The 16016-nt window shown below is 43.6% G+C and overlaps 1 protein-coding gene across 50 annotated transcripts in view; it reads right to left on the reverse strand.

Moving 5' to 3' along the window:
- Nucleotides 1-16016, reverse strand: part of LOC141578437 (uncharacterized) — a 511397-nt gene that overhangs the window by 423144 nt on the left and 72237 nt on the right. For 43 of the 50 annotated variants that reach the window (XM_074368867.1, XM_074368840.1, XM_074368860.1 and 40 more), the window contains one exon: nucleotides 1983-2780. The exons of 1 other annotated variant lie outside the window; for it this stretch is intronic. In XM_074368867.1, the coding sequence (XP_074224968.1) occupies nucleotides 2403-2780 (378 nt within the window). In that variant the 3' untranslated portion in view covers nucleotides 1983-2402. Of the gene's footprint in view, nucleotides 1-1982; nucleotides 4475-6718; nucleotides 8053-16016 lie in introns of all 50 variants that reach the window. 6 more of the 50 variants (XM_074368872.1, XM_074368870.1, XM_074368876.1 and 3 more) reach the window with 6 other exon arrangements.

Raw genomic sequence — 16016 nt, forward strand, 5'->3', positions numbered from 1 at the left:
TGTGCCACCTGGAATCACAATCACATCAATTTTCCACAAAGAGCTATGTGACTCCTTGCAGGAAGTAACAAAATCTAAAGTGTTGGGATGGGAGGAGAGATTTGCATTTTCTGTTTCTCAAAGGAAACATGGCTTTAAAAGAAACTGAAAAGCACTTATCTAGTCTAAGCCCTCATTGTGCAGATAAAGAAACCGAGGGTCAGAAGAGATGAGGAAAGGGCCTTATTAAAAAATATTGCCTCAGCACAGCACCAAGCCAGCCCTGGGCACTACTGGGGGAGGATCTGGGAGGCCCAGGAGAATGAGTGTTAGAAAACGGAAAGAAAAGAAGCATACAAGGCCCTGTCTCTACACCACCATACCATGAAATTCCACCAAATTACCCAGTATGGGGGCAGCCAATAATAAGGTGGGGTAAACAGGTTACAGAAACCTGGAAGTCTCAACCATAGTGGAAATTCCAACATTTACTATGTTTTTTTTCCCAGTTCAAGCATCAACTCAGTGGGCACTCTGTACCAGGGACTACATGAGGCCTGGAGTTCTCCCAAACACAGATCTCTATTACCACGTGTGCAAACCACATAAAGGCCACCAGAAGAAAAGCGCTCAAAGATAACATGGAATTACTGAAACTGAAAACAGCCAAAGAGCATATATTACAAGGAAAAATGGTGCTGCTACAAATGGACTCATGGACATAGAAAGCAAACTGTGCTTAGCAGGCAGGAAAGGGGAGATTAACAGATACACGTTAATAAATATAAAATAAATGACAAGGGCCTACTATATAGCACAGGGAACTATATTCAATTTCTTGTAATGAGTTCTACTAAAAACAATATAATACATATGTATATACATATGCATATGTTTATAACTGAATCTCTGCTGTACATCTGAAACTAACATTGTAAATTGACTACACTTAAATAAAAAATAAATTAAAAAAATTATTAAAAATAAAAGCAACGCCATTAAGAAAAAAAAAAGAATACTGTAATCCCCTTAGCTGTAGGTGCTGGAGAATCCTGGTTGCAAGCACCAAGTCCACTGGATCACTCCAGCACTGGCTGTCACTCTTTCTGACCATTAGAGAGTCACTTGGCTTCACGGAGGTTACTTTTCTCTTCTGTGAAAGACTACAGTAGCAACTAACAATGTATAGAATCTCATCATTCACAAGCCCAACAATTAGTGAGGACTTCCCATGGGCCAGGCTCTGGAGAGATGAAAAGATACAGTCCCAGATATATTCATGGGTAGAAGAAATTTATGCCATAAAGGCATTAATTCTTCCTGTTTTGATACACAGATTCATTGCAATTCTGATTAGAATTCCTACCAGATATTTCATGGAATGTAACAAGTTATTTTATGGTCAGGAATAGGCATGAGACTTCTTTAGAAACACCACTGAGGAAGGGTGGGTATGTCACTCATTTTCACTGGTCTTTCTGATGTGATGAAAACGTTCTGGAATAATAATTGTTGAACCACTGTGAATATGCTAAAAGTTGCTGAATTGTACCATTTAAAGGGATGGACTTCATGGTGTGTGAACAATATCACAATAAAGCTGTTATATGAAAAAATATTTCTTGACAATTATTTTTCCCTCTATACTACTAGTCTGCCCCACGATTTAAGAAAAACAAAAAACCAAAACAAACCAAACTGTGCCAGGAGCTCTTTAGGACTGCAATGTCCCTGGGTCTCCAACGCCTCTGGTGGTGCTGTTCCTGTTAACGCACCCTAGCTGGGCTGGGCTAGTTAGGGACTGTAACTATCTTTTTAAAATCGACGGTTACACGTTTCACACTGGGAGTGGGAAGGAAGGAGCATGTCACAGCCTCATGCCTTCAGCTCATTTTTAACTGAACCAAGCCCTGCTTTCAACACTGTAATCCCTGGCACTATAAAAACACGTGACATCAACAAGCACCGCCATCATAACTCCTGAAAGTGTTCAAGGTACTTACCTGGGGCAGAAACACTGAGGGAGGAGACAGAAGCTCGCTCAGCACTGAGGATCCACTTTCCCGACTCCACCAGAAGCTGGGCTTTACAGCCGGAGGCTCTCGGCCCAGGGAGCAGCGCCCACGCCGCAGAGCTTGTCCTCAGGGAGCAGGAAAGGAAGAGAAGGGCAGCCCCGGGGTCGCGGGGCAGGGAAAGCGGGGGGGGGGTTTGGTGGAAACGCGGGTTGCAGCCCCGCTCGGAGGCCAGCCCCAGCCCCAGCCGCCTGCCCCCGTTCGGGTCCGCAGACCCCGCCCGCCCAGGACACAGCCCGCCCAGGGGCGGGGACGGGCCGGCGGCCGAGGACAGGCAGCCCGGGAGGAGAGGACTCGCGGGCGGGAGAGGACTCGCGGGCGGGAGAGGGGAAGGGGATGCCAGCAACGGTCTTAGGGGGGCCCGGCTGGGTGAGAGGCTGCAGGTGCCCACCTGGCCATGGACAGGTGTGGCCGGGGCGCCGGGGTAGGTGTCGCTGGCAGAGGTGTCTGGCCAGAGCAATTCAGCTGAACACAGGCTGACTGGCGCCCTGGGGGGCTGTGACATGCCGACCGCCCTCCCGCAGCCGACTGACCCCTTCCCCGGGAGCCCCCCACCTTGCACTGCCACAGCCAGAGGCCCCGGGTCCGGGCAGGAGCTAAAGGCCTACCGGTCGACAGAGCTGAGAAGCCTTTGGGGCCGATCCCCGGCTCGGAGCTGGAGCTTCCAACCCGCGGTCCAGCTGGCACCGACTGCCCATGCGCAGGAGGGCCAGCGATACACTCTGGGTTCTGCGAGAGAAGGTGGGGCAACGAAGGAGGAAGAAGATGGGAGGGGGAGGAGAGGAGGGGAAAAGTGGAGAGAGACAGATGGACAGGAAGAGCAGAGAAAAGGGATGGATCTGGAGAGGGGAGGGTCTTAGCGGAGATGGAGAGAAAAAGCTTTACCTCTGGGGGCACCCCGAAGGAGGCGGCAGTCCTGCCTCTGTACCATTCTGTTACCCTTCAAGGCCCGCAGCTCATGTTTTACCTCTCTGATCCAGCCCTCCATCCGATGCTTCAGCAGAACCCCTATGGGTATCACACCCGTTGCCCCCACGCGGAGCTGGGTTTTCTGTTGCTCTGGGAACCAAGCACCCGCAGGTGTTGTCGCTCAGAACTACCTTGGGAAGAGTACCTATTCCCCTTTTACACGCTGGGAAACAGGCAGGCATGATCTCTGCCTTAGTTCCACTCTCCCAGGTGTTGGGCTGGCGGGGAGAGGGGTGGTACAAGATCAGAGCCCCAGACAGAGCAGACTGCCTGAGTGTTGGTGCACAGTCCCCATCCCTCCTGGGTAAACCACACCCCACCCTAGTGGAACCACCAAGGGTTCACAGTAGTTCCCTGGGTGTGGGAGAGCTATCCTCATGTAAAGGAAAAGCCCAGCTGGGCTAACAAGCTAAGTCACAAATCTAAGTGTGATAAGTGTCGGTTTACTGATCTAAATTCTGCTGGGCTAACTCGTAAATCTGAAGTTTAGTGTCAGTTTACTGGGCTAACAAGCTAACTCGTAAATCCAACCTCAACAGGTGTCGGTAACGTGATCTATTACAAGTTGATAAGCTCCAGTGTACTGATTCCTTGCTTTTTGTTGTTTGAGCCTTATTGGCTAATACCCCTTACTTGTAATTAACCCTTTAAAACCTCATGTGCACGTCTTGGAGTTGCTCAGAACTTCGGAGCAGAAGCCCCTCTGAGCCCGCCGGCATAATAAATCTGAGTACTCCAACCCTCCCAGTGGTGCTTGTTTCTTGGCTGGCCTGTTGTTTCCATAACACTCAGTTCCAGTGCCCTGCTTGCTAGGGAGATAGGAGTGCTACCGAGTCCAAATTCATTCTCCTCAGTGAAGGACAGGCCAATAAGTTGGGAGACCAGGTGTTGGGGCAAGGAATAGCAAGTCTCTGTAGACCTAGGTGGCAAACTAATGTCCTGGAAAACCATCTCCCCAAGTCAGAATTCAGGCTCCATTCCTACGTGCTTGGTTGTTGCAATCTTCCTGGTGTAGGAATTCTTTGTTTTTAGAATCCTTTGTTTTTGCAGCTATCTGCCTGGGTCAAATCTCTGTAAACCTCCAACAAAACAAACGTTATTTTCTATTCTGTAATTTCTTATCTTTTTATGAATGAAAAAGTGTTAAATATCCTTAAAAGTCAGAGCCTTCAGAATAGGCTCTCCTGTATATTTCAGGCTCTAAGCAACATTGTTTTACAAGCAAGATGAAGCCTAGGAGAAAGAGCATAGGGTTAAAGTCAAATGAAAAGATCTAATATGCAGTCAGATTTGTTCTGTTCTATTACCCGGGCAGAAGCCACTTGAGGATTTAAATCCCTTTAAGTTAAAAATAACTAAAACTTTAAAGGAATTTACATACATAATTGGGAATGTGCATACCATATCTGGAAAAGCATCCAAAGGATAGTAAACAGTGGCATCTCCAGGGAGGGCTGGAAGAACAGAGGATGAGTGTAAACTTCTTTCACTTGTGTAGTTTTGTGCTCTGTTTGAATTTTTTTATCCAATTGCATGTATTTCTTTTTCAGGTAAAAAAAAATGTGTAATGGAGCAAAGGAGTAATTAGCTCAGCAAATACAGCAGCCATGGAATCACTGAGTCATCACTTTTGACTTAAGCCAGGAAGCATTTATTGACTCTCTCCAATGTGCCCAGTGCTGTTTTAAGACTTCTTTTATTATTATTATTTATTATTATTATTACTATGATTATTATTATTGTTATTTTTATTTTATGAAATAATAACAAGGTAACACCCACCCCTGCCCATGGCTGGTGGGAAACCAACTGAGTTTTTATTGAGTTGTTTTCCAAGGAGTAGAGATGAGTTATAAACTGAACACATCTTCAGGGCAAAACAGGCGGAGTGGTTTTACAGCACTCCAGACAGCTATGAAGGGTTTTCAATAAAGGTGCCCAGAGGCTGAGAGAGAAAGCCTCCAGGGCCCTACAAAAAGCTGCCCAAACTGCCTTCTCCATGGCACTACTGAAGTAGGAAAGAACAAATCTGAATCCATATTTGATCTGTTCCTTTGACTTTAAGAAAACCACGTTAATACGCTCCGGTCTTTTCATGGGTTATGATGTCACAGAGGAGACGGACAGGTCAACAAGGGACCACTCTGCCGTTATCACTGAACCGGGGAACGGGATGGGCGGCAAGATGTATGACGCAGCCATAGCAGTGCCCGTGCTTCTAGGCAGGTAACCAAAGTCGCCTCGACAAGGTGTCAAATACTTGTGCCCACGTCCTAATAACCTGACGTGTATTAAAGAGAAATGGAAACCTATAAAAGTCCAATACCCTTGGTGGGTACACCGTCCAAAGAGCAAAGTCACAGTTTGACAACTGGCCATCCCGTTTCCCTGGGATTCATTCTTGGAGAACCTTAGAAACCACTCCTCTGTCCTTAAGAAGTGCTGCATATTTGTCCTATCTTTGGCTCAGGGATGGAGCATGTTCAAGTGAACTTTAATGTCTGCACAGATTTCACTGTCTTTCTCCAGTTTCACGTGTCCATTCTAAAGAGGCCTGAGCTAAGTCCATCCTCCGTAAGATCAATTCCCTCCACTGACAGCTCATTGAGCCTGCAATTAAAAGCCAACTGAACAAGACTGTCTGTCCTCAGCTAAAAAGTTCACCCACCCTTCACTGCTTTCTTAATCTCCTCTCCTGGCTAATTGCAACAGACTAACACCTCCCTCTACCAAGCTCCCCAACTATGTCAGTTTTTCTCCCCAAAGAGAAAGTAAGGTCCATAAATGAGGAGTCAACTCCATAGTCACTTCTGAATTCCTAGCATATAGTAATGTTAATAAACAGAACTATGATTATGGATTCTTTCCTTTAAAACATTTCCAGTTATTTGAATGAGACCTTGGAAGTGAGGTGTTTGCCGTCCAGTATCTTGATCCACAAGACTCTGGAGGCCTTTTTCGGAATGGCTGCTCACTGATTCATTCAAACCACAGCTTCTCATTCCAGGAGTAGCTGTGCTTCTCTGCCAGGAGTTTGTGGTCACTCTCATGCCAGAAGAGCTTTAAACTATATCCTTATTTTGGATTTGTAATTTTTCCCCTCTTCCAACAAAATTGACTTTCCTAACTGTCTTGCCTTGAGGAAATTTTTTTTCCTAGTTCACCCTTTAGTAAACCATGCTTCTCGGAATGGGCTTGGCCTTACATATGATCAGTCATCCAACTCCCAGTGTGAGAGGCTTCGGGCTCACCTCCTGCCCTACTGTCAAGGCAACTGAAACTCAGTACAGGAGCCAACAGGCACCCCAGGGCTTCTAAGGCTCATGTATCACCCAGAATCCCTGCTTTCTGGTTTGTCTTGGCTTCTGAGGATTTCCCCTCACTTTCTTGACAATTAGCTGTGCAGCTTGTAAGATGAAGAAGGAAGGTTTTATTTCTTAATCCGCATTTTAAGAAACCTGTGTAATGAAGGTTTTCACAAGTTTCTACAACCCTCCATTGCCAAGACAGAAAACACACTAGATATTTTCTATGTTTAGCTATCATGTGTATTTTTTCTTTTGTTTTCTTAACTGCAAACAGACATCTTTTAATTAAAAAAAATTAATGCCCCAAAAAGGATAGAGGAAGGGCATACAAAATTAAAGGGCAAAGACAGAAAAATGATAAGTACTCTACAAGGTTAATATAATACTTACTCTATGGATCAGATCAGCAATTCTCAGTAACAGCTATTTGAAATATGACCATGAGGTAAAAGGTCTCTCTTGTCAGGAGATGGCTAATAGAAAATAGAATTAAATCAACAAACTAAAATTCTAAGTCTGGCTAGTTACAGAAGGCTACCAGCAAAATGTCTCGTCTTCTGGAAAGGAGGGAGGCTCACCAGCTCTTTACTGTGGAGCCTGAGCCCAGGGGAGGTCGGTGAAGTGAGCTCTGTAAGTACCCAATTAGCAAAGTGGGTGATGAATAAAGAGACGTGAGCTTTGATGACAGAGATGATACTACTATTCACTTGTCCTGTAAAGTATGTCTTCACGTTCAGTGATCACTACCTCAGCGTCCTCAGGGATTAAGATTATAGGAAAATTCACAGCCTGGGCCCAGACCTCCTCTTTGAGCTCGTGACACTGCACTTAGATGTCGCAAGGGCAACTCCAACTCCACCTGCAAAGAGCTGACTTCACGGTTCTCCTCCCATAGCCGTCCAGCCCAGGGCCCCTGGTCGGGGGGCAAGGTCTCTCTGCCTCTCCGAGCTCAGGCCCATCACTCACAGATGTGACTGGACCCCTCCTTCAGGGCCCAGATTTCCTCAGTCACCGAGTCCCACCACCCACACCTGTCCTACCAGATACTCACTGGCACTCACTCAGCACTGAATCTGTGCTAGGTACCATGCTGCACACTGTGCACACGTTATCTCACTGGATCTCCACAGCAGTCCTGGGAGGTCGGTACATCACTGCATTTATTGATTAGATAAATTGTTTCTCTTCCTTGAGTGCATCATACAAAGTGACATGGCTACTGAGCCACAAAACTGGGACTGAAAACCACTTGAAAATTCTACACTCCTACACCTGGCAGCCACCCTAATCTGACACATCACATCACCTCCAGCTGAGCCTTCTAAATGTTTCTAAGCATTCTACAAGACAAAAGTGATCTACGAGAGCACCCCACTCCCCTACTTAAAATCTGTCAATGACTGTCCACTGCCCTTAGGAGAAAGCCCCACCGGGCCTGAGCACAGCCCAATGGCCCGGCATCTGCTTTCCCTGCACGGCATCGCCGCCTCAAGCACCACGCAGCTCTACACTGGCTGTGTCCAGGACAGGGATGCTGACTCCGTACAACCCGGGGCTCGTCTCAATCGAACAATGATCACCTTCTTCAGTGTCCACCTTCTTTACTGCTGACTCTCAGAAAACTGTTTTCTCAGGATGAATCAATATCTTTTTCCTTACAACTTCCCGTCATTGATAATGAGCTCCACCCAAAAGAGAGAAGACTTAATTCTCAGTCTCCTTATCTGTAAAGTGAGAATAACAAGAAAATATGTGAGGTTTTAAGAGAAATAATATTCATGTGAGGCTGAGGGACAATTCCCAACATACAGTAAGTACTCAATATGTGCTTACTTATTATTAATAAGAATATAATGCATTCCAGCAACCTTAACTCAATGTTTTATGGCTATGTCCAACAGACAACTGACACACTGTTGGACGAACCTCTTTGAGCGGATCAGCACAAGCATACTGGGAAAGGTAAGCGCTGACTCCTGTTACAGCTGCTGCAGCCACCCAGCACTACGGGGCGGGGGCAGTTTCTCAGACTATTACATGTTGCTTGAGCATTTAATTGTCACTAATGAATAAAGACAGGTGTTCTTTAGTCAAAGCTCCTGAAACATAAATCTTCAAAGATTGATGCAAATTAGATTTCAAGTACAACACTCTCTCTAGAAATTATTTGATAATAGTCTTAGCTCCTCTGCACATCAAAAGGGCATGTTCTTAATATATCTGACTACACCGAAAGTGTTGTTTAAAAGAAATTAAGATGAAGCCATCCTAAATAAGCTCTCAGTATCATCTTCAAAAAGCACCACCCAAGGGTCTCATTTCTCAATTCCACATAGGTGTTCAGGTAGCTTAACCTGGGTCTTGGTTTCTTATAACATGGGGGTGGGAAGAGTTGTGGATAGATTTATGTTGCAAATATAAACCTAGGGTAGTTGCTGCATAGAAATCCTAGAAATAAACAAATTGATATATACTCCTACCCCAAGAAGCTCAGATTTTCCATTTACAACAGCATTAAAAATTAAATGAGAGATACATTTAACAAAAATTTACAAGATTTGTACATTGAATATTTTGAAGTATCACCAATACATTTTAAAAGATCTACATATATGGAAGACATCTCATGTTGATGGAATGGTAGACAATATTGTTAAAAATGTTAAGACTCCCCAAAGTGATTTACAAATTCAGTGGAATCCCTATCAAATTTCCAACTGACTTCTTTGCAAAAATTGAAAAACTTATCCCAAAATTCATATGGAAGTGCAAGGGGCCCAGGACAGCCAAAGCAATCTTGAAGAAGCAGAGCAAAGTGGAATGACTCACTTTAAAGTGTACTAAAAAGCTATAGTACTAAGTCAGTATGTTACTGGCATAAGTTTGGATAAATAAATCTATGAGACACAATAAAATCCCAGGGGGAAAAAACTTACATTTAAACAAAGTTTTCCACAAGTGTGCCAACAACACTCCATGGAAAGAATAGTCTATTCAACAAATGGTGCAGGGAAAGCTGGGTATCTGCAGGCAAAAGAATGAATCTGGAATCTGGACCCCCATATTTTATATAACAAATAAAAATTAATTCAAAATGGATCAGAGACAGAAACGTAAAAACTATACCTATAAACTTTCTAAAAGAAGACACAGTATAAATCTTTGAAGTCCTAGGATAGGCTTTGGTTTCCTAGATACAATACGAAGAGCACAAGTGATAGAAGAAAAAGCAGATAAACTGGACTTCATCAAAATTAAAACCTTTTTGTTACAGAGGACATCATCAAGAAAGTGAAATGACAGGGGAAGGGGGTATCTCAACTGATAGAGGGCGTGATTAGCAAGAAAAATAAAATAAATCAATACATCTAATTACCTCACCTGTAAAGAAATTGTTTTAATGTTTAAAAGAACTAAAGTGAAAGCACAATCTGCAGAATAGGAGAAAAATTTTACAAAGCATGTATCTAATAAGAGACTAGTATTCAGGATACATAACAAATGCTTACACCTGAACAATACAAAGAAAATCGACCCAATTTTTAAAATTTCCAAGGATTTAAAAAAATACAGAAATGGCCAATAAGCATATGAAAACAAGCTCAGCATCACTAGCCAAATCAAAATGAAAATGAGATCGATTTTTACAACCACCAGGATGGTTATAATCAAAACATGGACAATAACAAGTGTTGTTCAGGAGGCAGAGATACCTCATATGCGGCCAGTGGAAAGGGACAATGGTGCAGCTTCTTTGGAGAAGTCTGTTGTTTCCTCAAAAGGTTAGAGTTATATGGCTCAGCAATTTCACTCCTACACGTAGAGTCATCCCTTAGTATCCACGAGGGGTTGGTTTCAGGAACACCCCATCCTGGATTCCATAATCCAAGAATGTTCGAGTCCCTTTACAATCAGCCATCTGGATCCATGAAGTGGAAACTACAGATATGGCGGGCCAAATGTACAGCCAACAGAATGAAAACATATTCTCACAAAAACTTGCACATCAATATTCATGGCAGTATCATTCAGAGTAGCCAAAGGTTACAAACAATATCCATCCATCAATGAACGGATAAACAAAATTACCAAGAATAGTCCCACAAACTTTTGGTCATTGAATCTTTGACAAAGGAGGTGAGAACATACAATGGAGTAAAGACAGCCTCTTCAGAAAATGGTGTAGGGAAAACTGGACAGCTGCATGTAAATCAATGAAGTTAGACTACTCCCTCACAGCATACACAAAAATAAATTCAAAATGGCTTAAAGACTTAAACATGTAGACAAGACACTGTAAAACTCTTAGAAGAAAACATAGGGAAACATCTGGCATACATCTCAGCAATGTTCTCCTAGAGCAGTCTACTCAAGCAATAGAAATACAAGCAAAAATATACAAGTGGGATGTAATTAAACTTACAAGCTTTTTCACAGCAAAGGAAACAGTAAGCAAAACAAAAAGACAACCTATGGAATGAGAGAAAATATTTGCAATAAATGAGACTGACAAGGGCTTAATTCCCAGAATATATAAACAGTTTTAAACTTCATAAGAAAGAAAAACAAACAACTCAATTCAAAAATGGGCAGAAGACCTAAAGAGACTGTTCTCCAATGAAGACATACAAATGGCCGATAGGCACATGAAAAAATGCTCAATATCATTATCAGAGAAATGCAAATCAAAACTGCAATCAAATATCACATCTCGCCAGTCCGAATAGTCATCATTCAGAAGTTCACAAACAATAAATGCTGGAGAGTCTGTGGAGAATAGGGAACCCTCCTACACTGTGGTGGGAATGCAGTTTGGTGGAGCCATTGTGGAAAACAGTATAGAGGTTCCTCAAAAGACAAAAAATTGACCTCCCATATGACCCAGCAATCCCACTCCTAGGCACATATCCAGAAGGAACCCTAATTCAAAAAGACACCTACACCCCAATGTTCACAGCAGCACTATTTACAATAGCAAGACATGGAAACAACCTAAATGTCCACTGACAGATGACTGGATAAAGAGATTGTAGTATATTTGTAAAATAGACTACTATTCACCATAAAAAAAGTAATAAAATAATGCCATTTGTAGCAACATGAATGGACCTGGAGAATGTCATTCTAAGTGAAGTAACCCAGAAAGAGAGAGAAAAATACCATATGAGATCGCTCACATGTGGAATCTAAAAAAAAACAAAAAAAGAAAAAACAACCAAACAAAAAGATAAACTTATCTACAGAATAGAAACAGACACAGAGACATCGAAACCAAACTATGGTTACCAGAGGGGAGAGGGTGTGGGAAGGAATAAATTGGGAGTTCAAGATTTGCAGATAGTATGTATAGAGTAAACAGCAAGTTTATACTGTATAGCACAGGAGAATATATTTAGTATCTTATAGTAACTTATGTTGAAAAAGAATATGAAAATTAATACAGGTATGTTTCTATATAAATGAAGTGTTGTGCTGTACACAAGAAACTGATGCAACATTATAAACTGACTAGAATTCAATGAAAATATTTTTAAATAGACAAAAACCAAAAAAAAGGAAAAAGATATTATCAAATCAAAAGAAAAAATTACTGATTGTGGCTACAACATGGATGGACCTTGAAAGTTTATACTAAAATAAGCCACACACAAAAGGGCAAATAGTGCCCTTTTAGGTGAAATGCTCTAAGCGTTTATTGTACTATTCCAGTACATTTTCTGGAGGTTTGAAGTCTATCAAAATCAAAATAAAATGTATTATTCATTAAAAACATAAAATGATTCCTCACAGGAGGGCTTTAATTATTAAATGCAGAAATGCATGTAAAGCTCCTGGAACAACAATTTGCATGTCCACAGAGAGTCACTGTTGTCACTGCCTCTCAGTGGGTGGTGCCAGCTCCGATGAGGGCTGCCTCCACTCGCTCCCCTGCAGAGAGGAGTGAGGGCCTGGGCTCTGACAGGAAGGGTGACCATGAACATGGGTTAGACGGAGCCACTCCCCAGACTCTGCGTTACCCAGCTTTCTTAAACAAACTGCTCCATCTAACATAAACACGCTACAGGGATGGATCTTACAACACAGGGAATATAGCCAATGTTTTACAATAACTACAAATGGAACATAAAAATAAAAATTGTGCAACTATTGTACACCTGAAACTTATATCATATTGTAAATCAGCTATACCTTTATAAAAAATTAAAAAATATTTTAAAAATTTTATCACTTTAGTATTCAATTCGGTTTTTAAGTAACTACTAAACAGCTTAGAAAGTATAAAATATTTAAGTGTGATAAGTTTGTTTACATATTTATTTACTTTCAGCCTCCTGCTAAAAGAGAAATTAAACTATTTTTTTAAACACAGCTTAACAACCATAACAACAAAAAGACAAAAGTGAGAGTGAAGACAAAATGGAGATTGAATAATTAAATGAAACCAGGGGAAGGTAAAGTCATAAAAATGAATGCCATGAAGTTAGGGTAAGTGTTAAAGGCCGACTAGAAATTCAGCTGTAAGATTCTTGGCAGCTAAAGCAAAAAGGAAAAGATGATGTGATGGGTGGTAGAGCTCAGTGGTAGAGCGTGTGCTTAGCGTGCACGGGGTCCTGGGTTCAAGTGCCAGGGCCTCCACGAACAGATAAATACACCTAATTACCTACCCCCTAAAGAGCCCCAAAGAAAAGAAAAAGAGAAATTTGTTTCCTAAAAAAACCTGATATTAAATTTAGATTAAATACTTGAAAAAAAAAAAGTAAAATAGAAAAGATGAGTGACACAAGCGATAATGCCCGTGAGATCAATCTGCAGTGGCTGCTGGCACGTCCCCTTGTCCCACGTGGGAAAATCTGAAACATCCTTCTCACCACTCAGAGTCATCCTCAGCCCACACCACCCATCCCCCTGTTAAATGCAGGAGCACGGGTAGGTCCCGGCCTTTGCTCTCTCTGTGTCATCACAGTGAGACAGGATGGAAGGGGGCAGAGCACAGCCATTCAAGGAAGGCCACAACAATTAACATCAAAATGGTGAAGGATTCAATCCCCAATAGGCCTTGAGGCTCAAGATGAAGAGATATAACTTCTAGCAGAGCTTGAGCTTCATTATACACCCATTGTAATAGTAACATGGTGAATAACATGCCCCAAGGCACCATGGCCATCCCAAGGCTAGCCACAAAAGGTCACAGGGTGGGAAATGGCCAACTCCCTGGGAATCCCAGCCCCTTGCCCTTAGGCTGCTCAGTCTACTTATTAGCATATGAAACAACCAAGCCCAAGAAAACGAGCAACACAGCGCCACCTCGCGGTCACCACTCTCTCTCCCTCTTCCGAGAAGGCCCACACTCTATCTGTGGAGTGTATACCTACTTTTAATCTGAGCACCCGAACCCCAAAACTCGTGGCCTTTCTCTTGCCTTTCAATGTGTCTCTGTGAATAAATCTACCATTACTCAACAGTGGCTTGCTCTTGAAATCTTTCCTGCATGAAGCCAAGGACCCACGTCTGGTGGGGCACATTCCAGGGGCTCAACCAAAGCCTGGGACACAGCCCTTCTCATGCCCCACATCTGTTTTCTTGTATCAACAGGACTGGGATATGAAGGGTGTTCTGAGGCCCCAGCTAAGGGAAAGAAGCAGCCCCCAGGGCTCAAAATGGCGGGCAGCCCCTCCCCCAGCAGGTGCCCTGAGGTCGGCCCTGTTCTCTGTGGTTCCCTGTTGTGCTGACACCCTAGCCAGACAGCGTTCTCCTAGGCCTGTCCCCACAAAACCCTTCTCTCCAAAATACAAGCACATCATGTCACAGTCCTCTTATTCAACCAGGAAGTTTTCAGCGCACTTTTTCCTTCCCTAGTAAAGAATCTATCTGTCCTCCCTCCCATCCCACCATTTCTTTCTTTGTGAGAACTCTGTACTCCTCACATACCATCCTGAACGCAGCTGCCTTGCTAGCTGGGACCGAGATGCTTCAGTCTCACACAGCCTGTGTCCTTTCACTTTCCCCTTTCTACTTTAAAAAGCCTTTCCTTAGTCTCCCACCCCTCTGATTCTGAACTTCACAAAGTGCTGAGGTTGCAGTCACTGTGTGCATACCTCCCAGGTTTTGGCTAGCTTTCCTTCGCAAGATCTTCACTAAGGAGCTGCATCAAGAAGTTTAAAGAGGCTATTCTTACATCTGAGCTGAGGAGCCTGCATAAAATTTAAATGGCTTTGAAGAGAGAGTTAACCAGGGACAGAGAGGCCGCAGGTCCTAGTCAACAGTGTCATGAGGCAAAATGTTTTTCAAAGGCTCAGAGTGGCTTCTGAACATGGAGTCGGCAGGGAGGAGATGCCAGGCAGTGAGTGGGGTGAGTGACACTGGGTACGCTTCCCCAGCTGGGGAAGAATTGGATTTTGTTCTAGTTTTCCAAACAATTTCTGACTACCTATTTCTCTTATTGTCACATACCATTTCCTACGAATTAAGAAAAATCAATGTCAGTCATTTGCACCACTTGGTAGAAGCTACACGATGCCATTCACAGGGCTGGGATATAACAGCCACACCAGTCTAGGTTGAAAGACCAGTGGGGGTATTTCCAAAGTAATCACGGGCATGCAACAAACTCCCCAGCTTCAATTACCTCATCTCAAATGTGAGGCCAATAAAACTACCAAGCAAAGTGCGTTATGATAATGGCCAAAATCTGTTTACTAGGTAAGTGCCCGTAAGAGCTGCCGCTGAATGGGGAATGAGTATGATCAACGAGGCCAAGTCAACCTGGTCACACGCGCCCTGCCTTCCTGCGTTGGTGCAGGACCGGAGTTTGTTTAGCTGAGATGAACGCCCCCAGAGCAGCCCCGAAGGGAAAGCTCCCAGCTCTGCGTGGCGAGGCGTGTTCCTTTCCTTCTCAGAGCTGATCACAGTTTGCAGTCGTCTGTTTTTACATTTATCCCCTTAGTACCTGCCTCCCCTCCGGAGTTTTGCTTAAGCAGCACAGGTCCAGGTTTGTGTTGCTGCCTACTGGATATTCTGGGCTGGGAGAAAGGCGACCCCACGTCTGGCTCTGGGGCTGAACGGAGAGGGCAGAAGGCCCAGGGGCCCATGCTGAACCGAGGCCCCAGCACCCAAAATTATGGTCTGACTTTGGGCAAATTACACAGTCTTCTTTACCCTGAGATTCCTCATCTGTCCATGAAAATAACTGCCCATGGCATATAGAGTTTCCAGGATTAAAGGAAATCACCAAATTCACAACCTATTCAAGGGGCTACCAGTGCATCCTCAACAGGCACATGCTACCTTTACGGCTGTGACACACGCTAAGCGGGGCGGACAGACACAGTGAACACTGCTAAGTGCCTGTTTGTTAAGTGTTTCATGAGTGTTATAATACTGTTTACAACTTACAACAAACCCAGGAAGAAACGAATATTATAATGCCCATTTCACAGATTCACCAACAGGTTAAGGGAGGTTACACTCTAGTCCAAGGCCCTCTGGTGAGGAAATGGCGATTTAAACCTGTATCTGAGCCCAGGCCTGGGCTACATCTCTCTCCAATCCACCTGCCCAATACACAAGTTTGCACAGGCCAGCTCTTAAATGCAATGTGTTCCACCGTTTGTCAATGTTTGTTAGTTACCATAAACTGCTCTCAGAAACTGCTACAGAAAAGACAGGTGGACCCACATCCCTGCCAACA

The sequence above is a fragment of the Camelus bactrianus genome, chromosome 8, assembly GCF_048773025.1.
Source record: "Camelus bactrianus isolate YW-2024 breed Bactrian camel chromosome 8, ASM4877302v1, whole genome shotgun sequence".
NCBI classification, from domain to species: Eukaryota; Metazoa; Chordata; class Mammalia; order Artiodactyla; family Camelidae; genus Camelus; species Camelus bactrianus.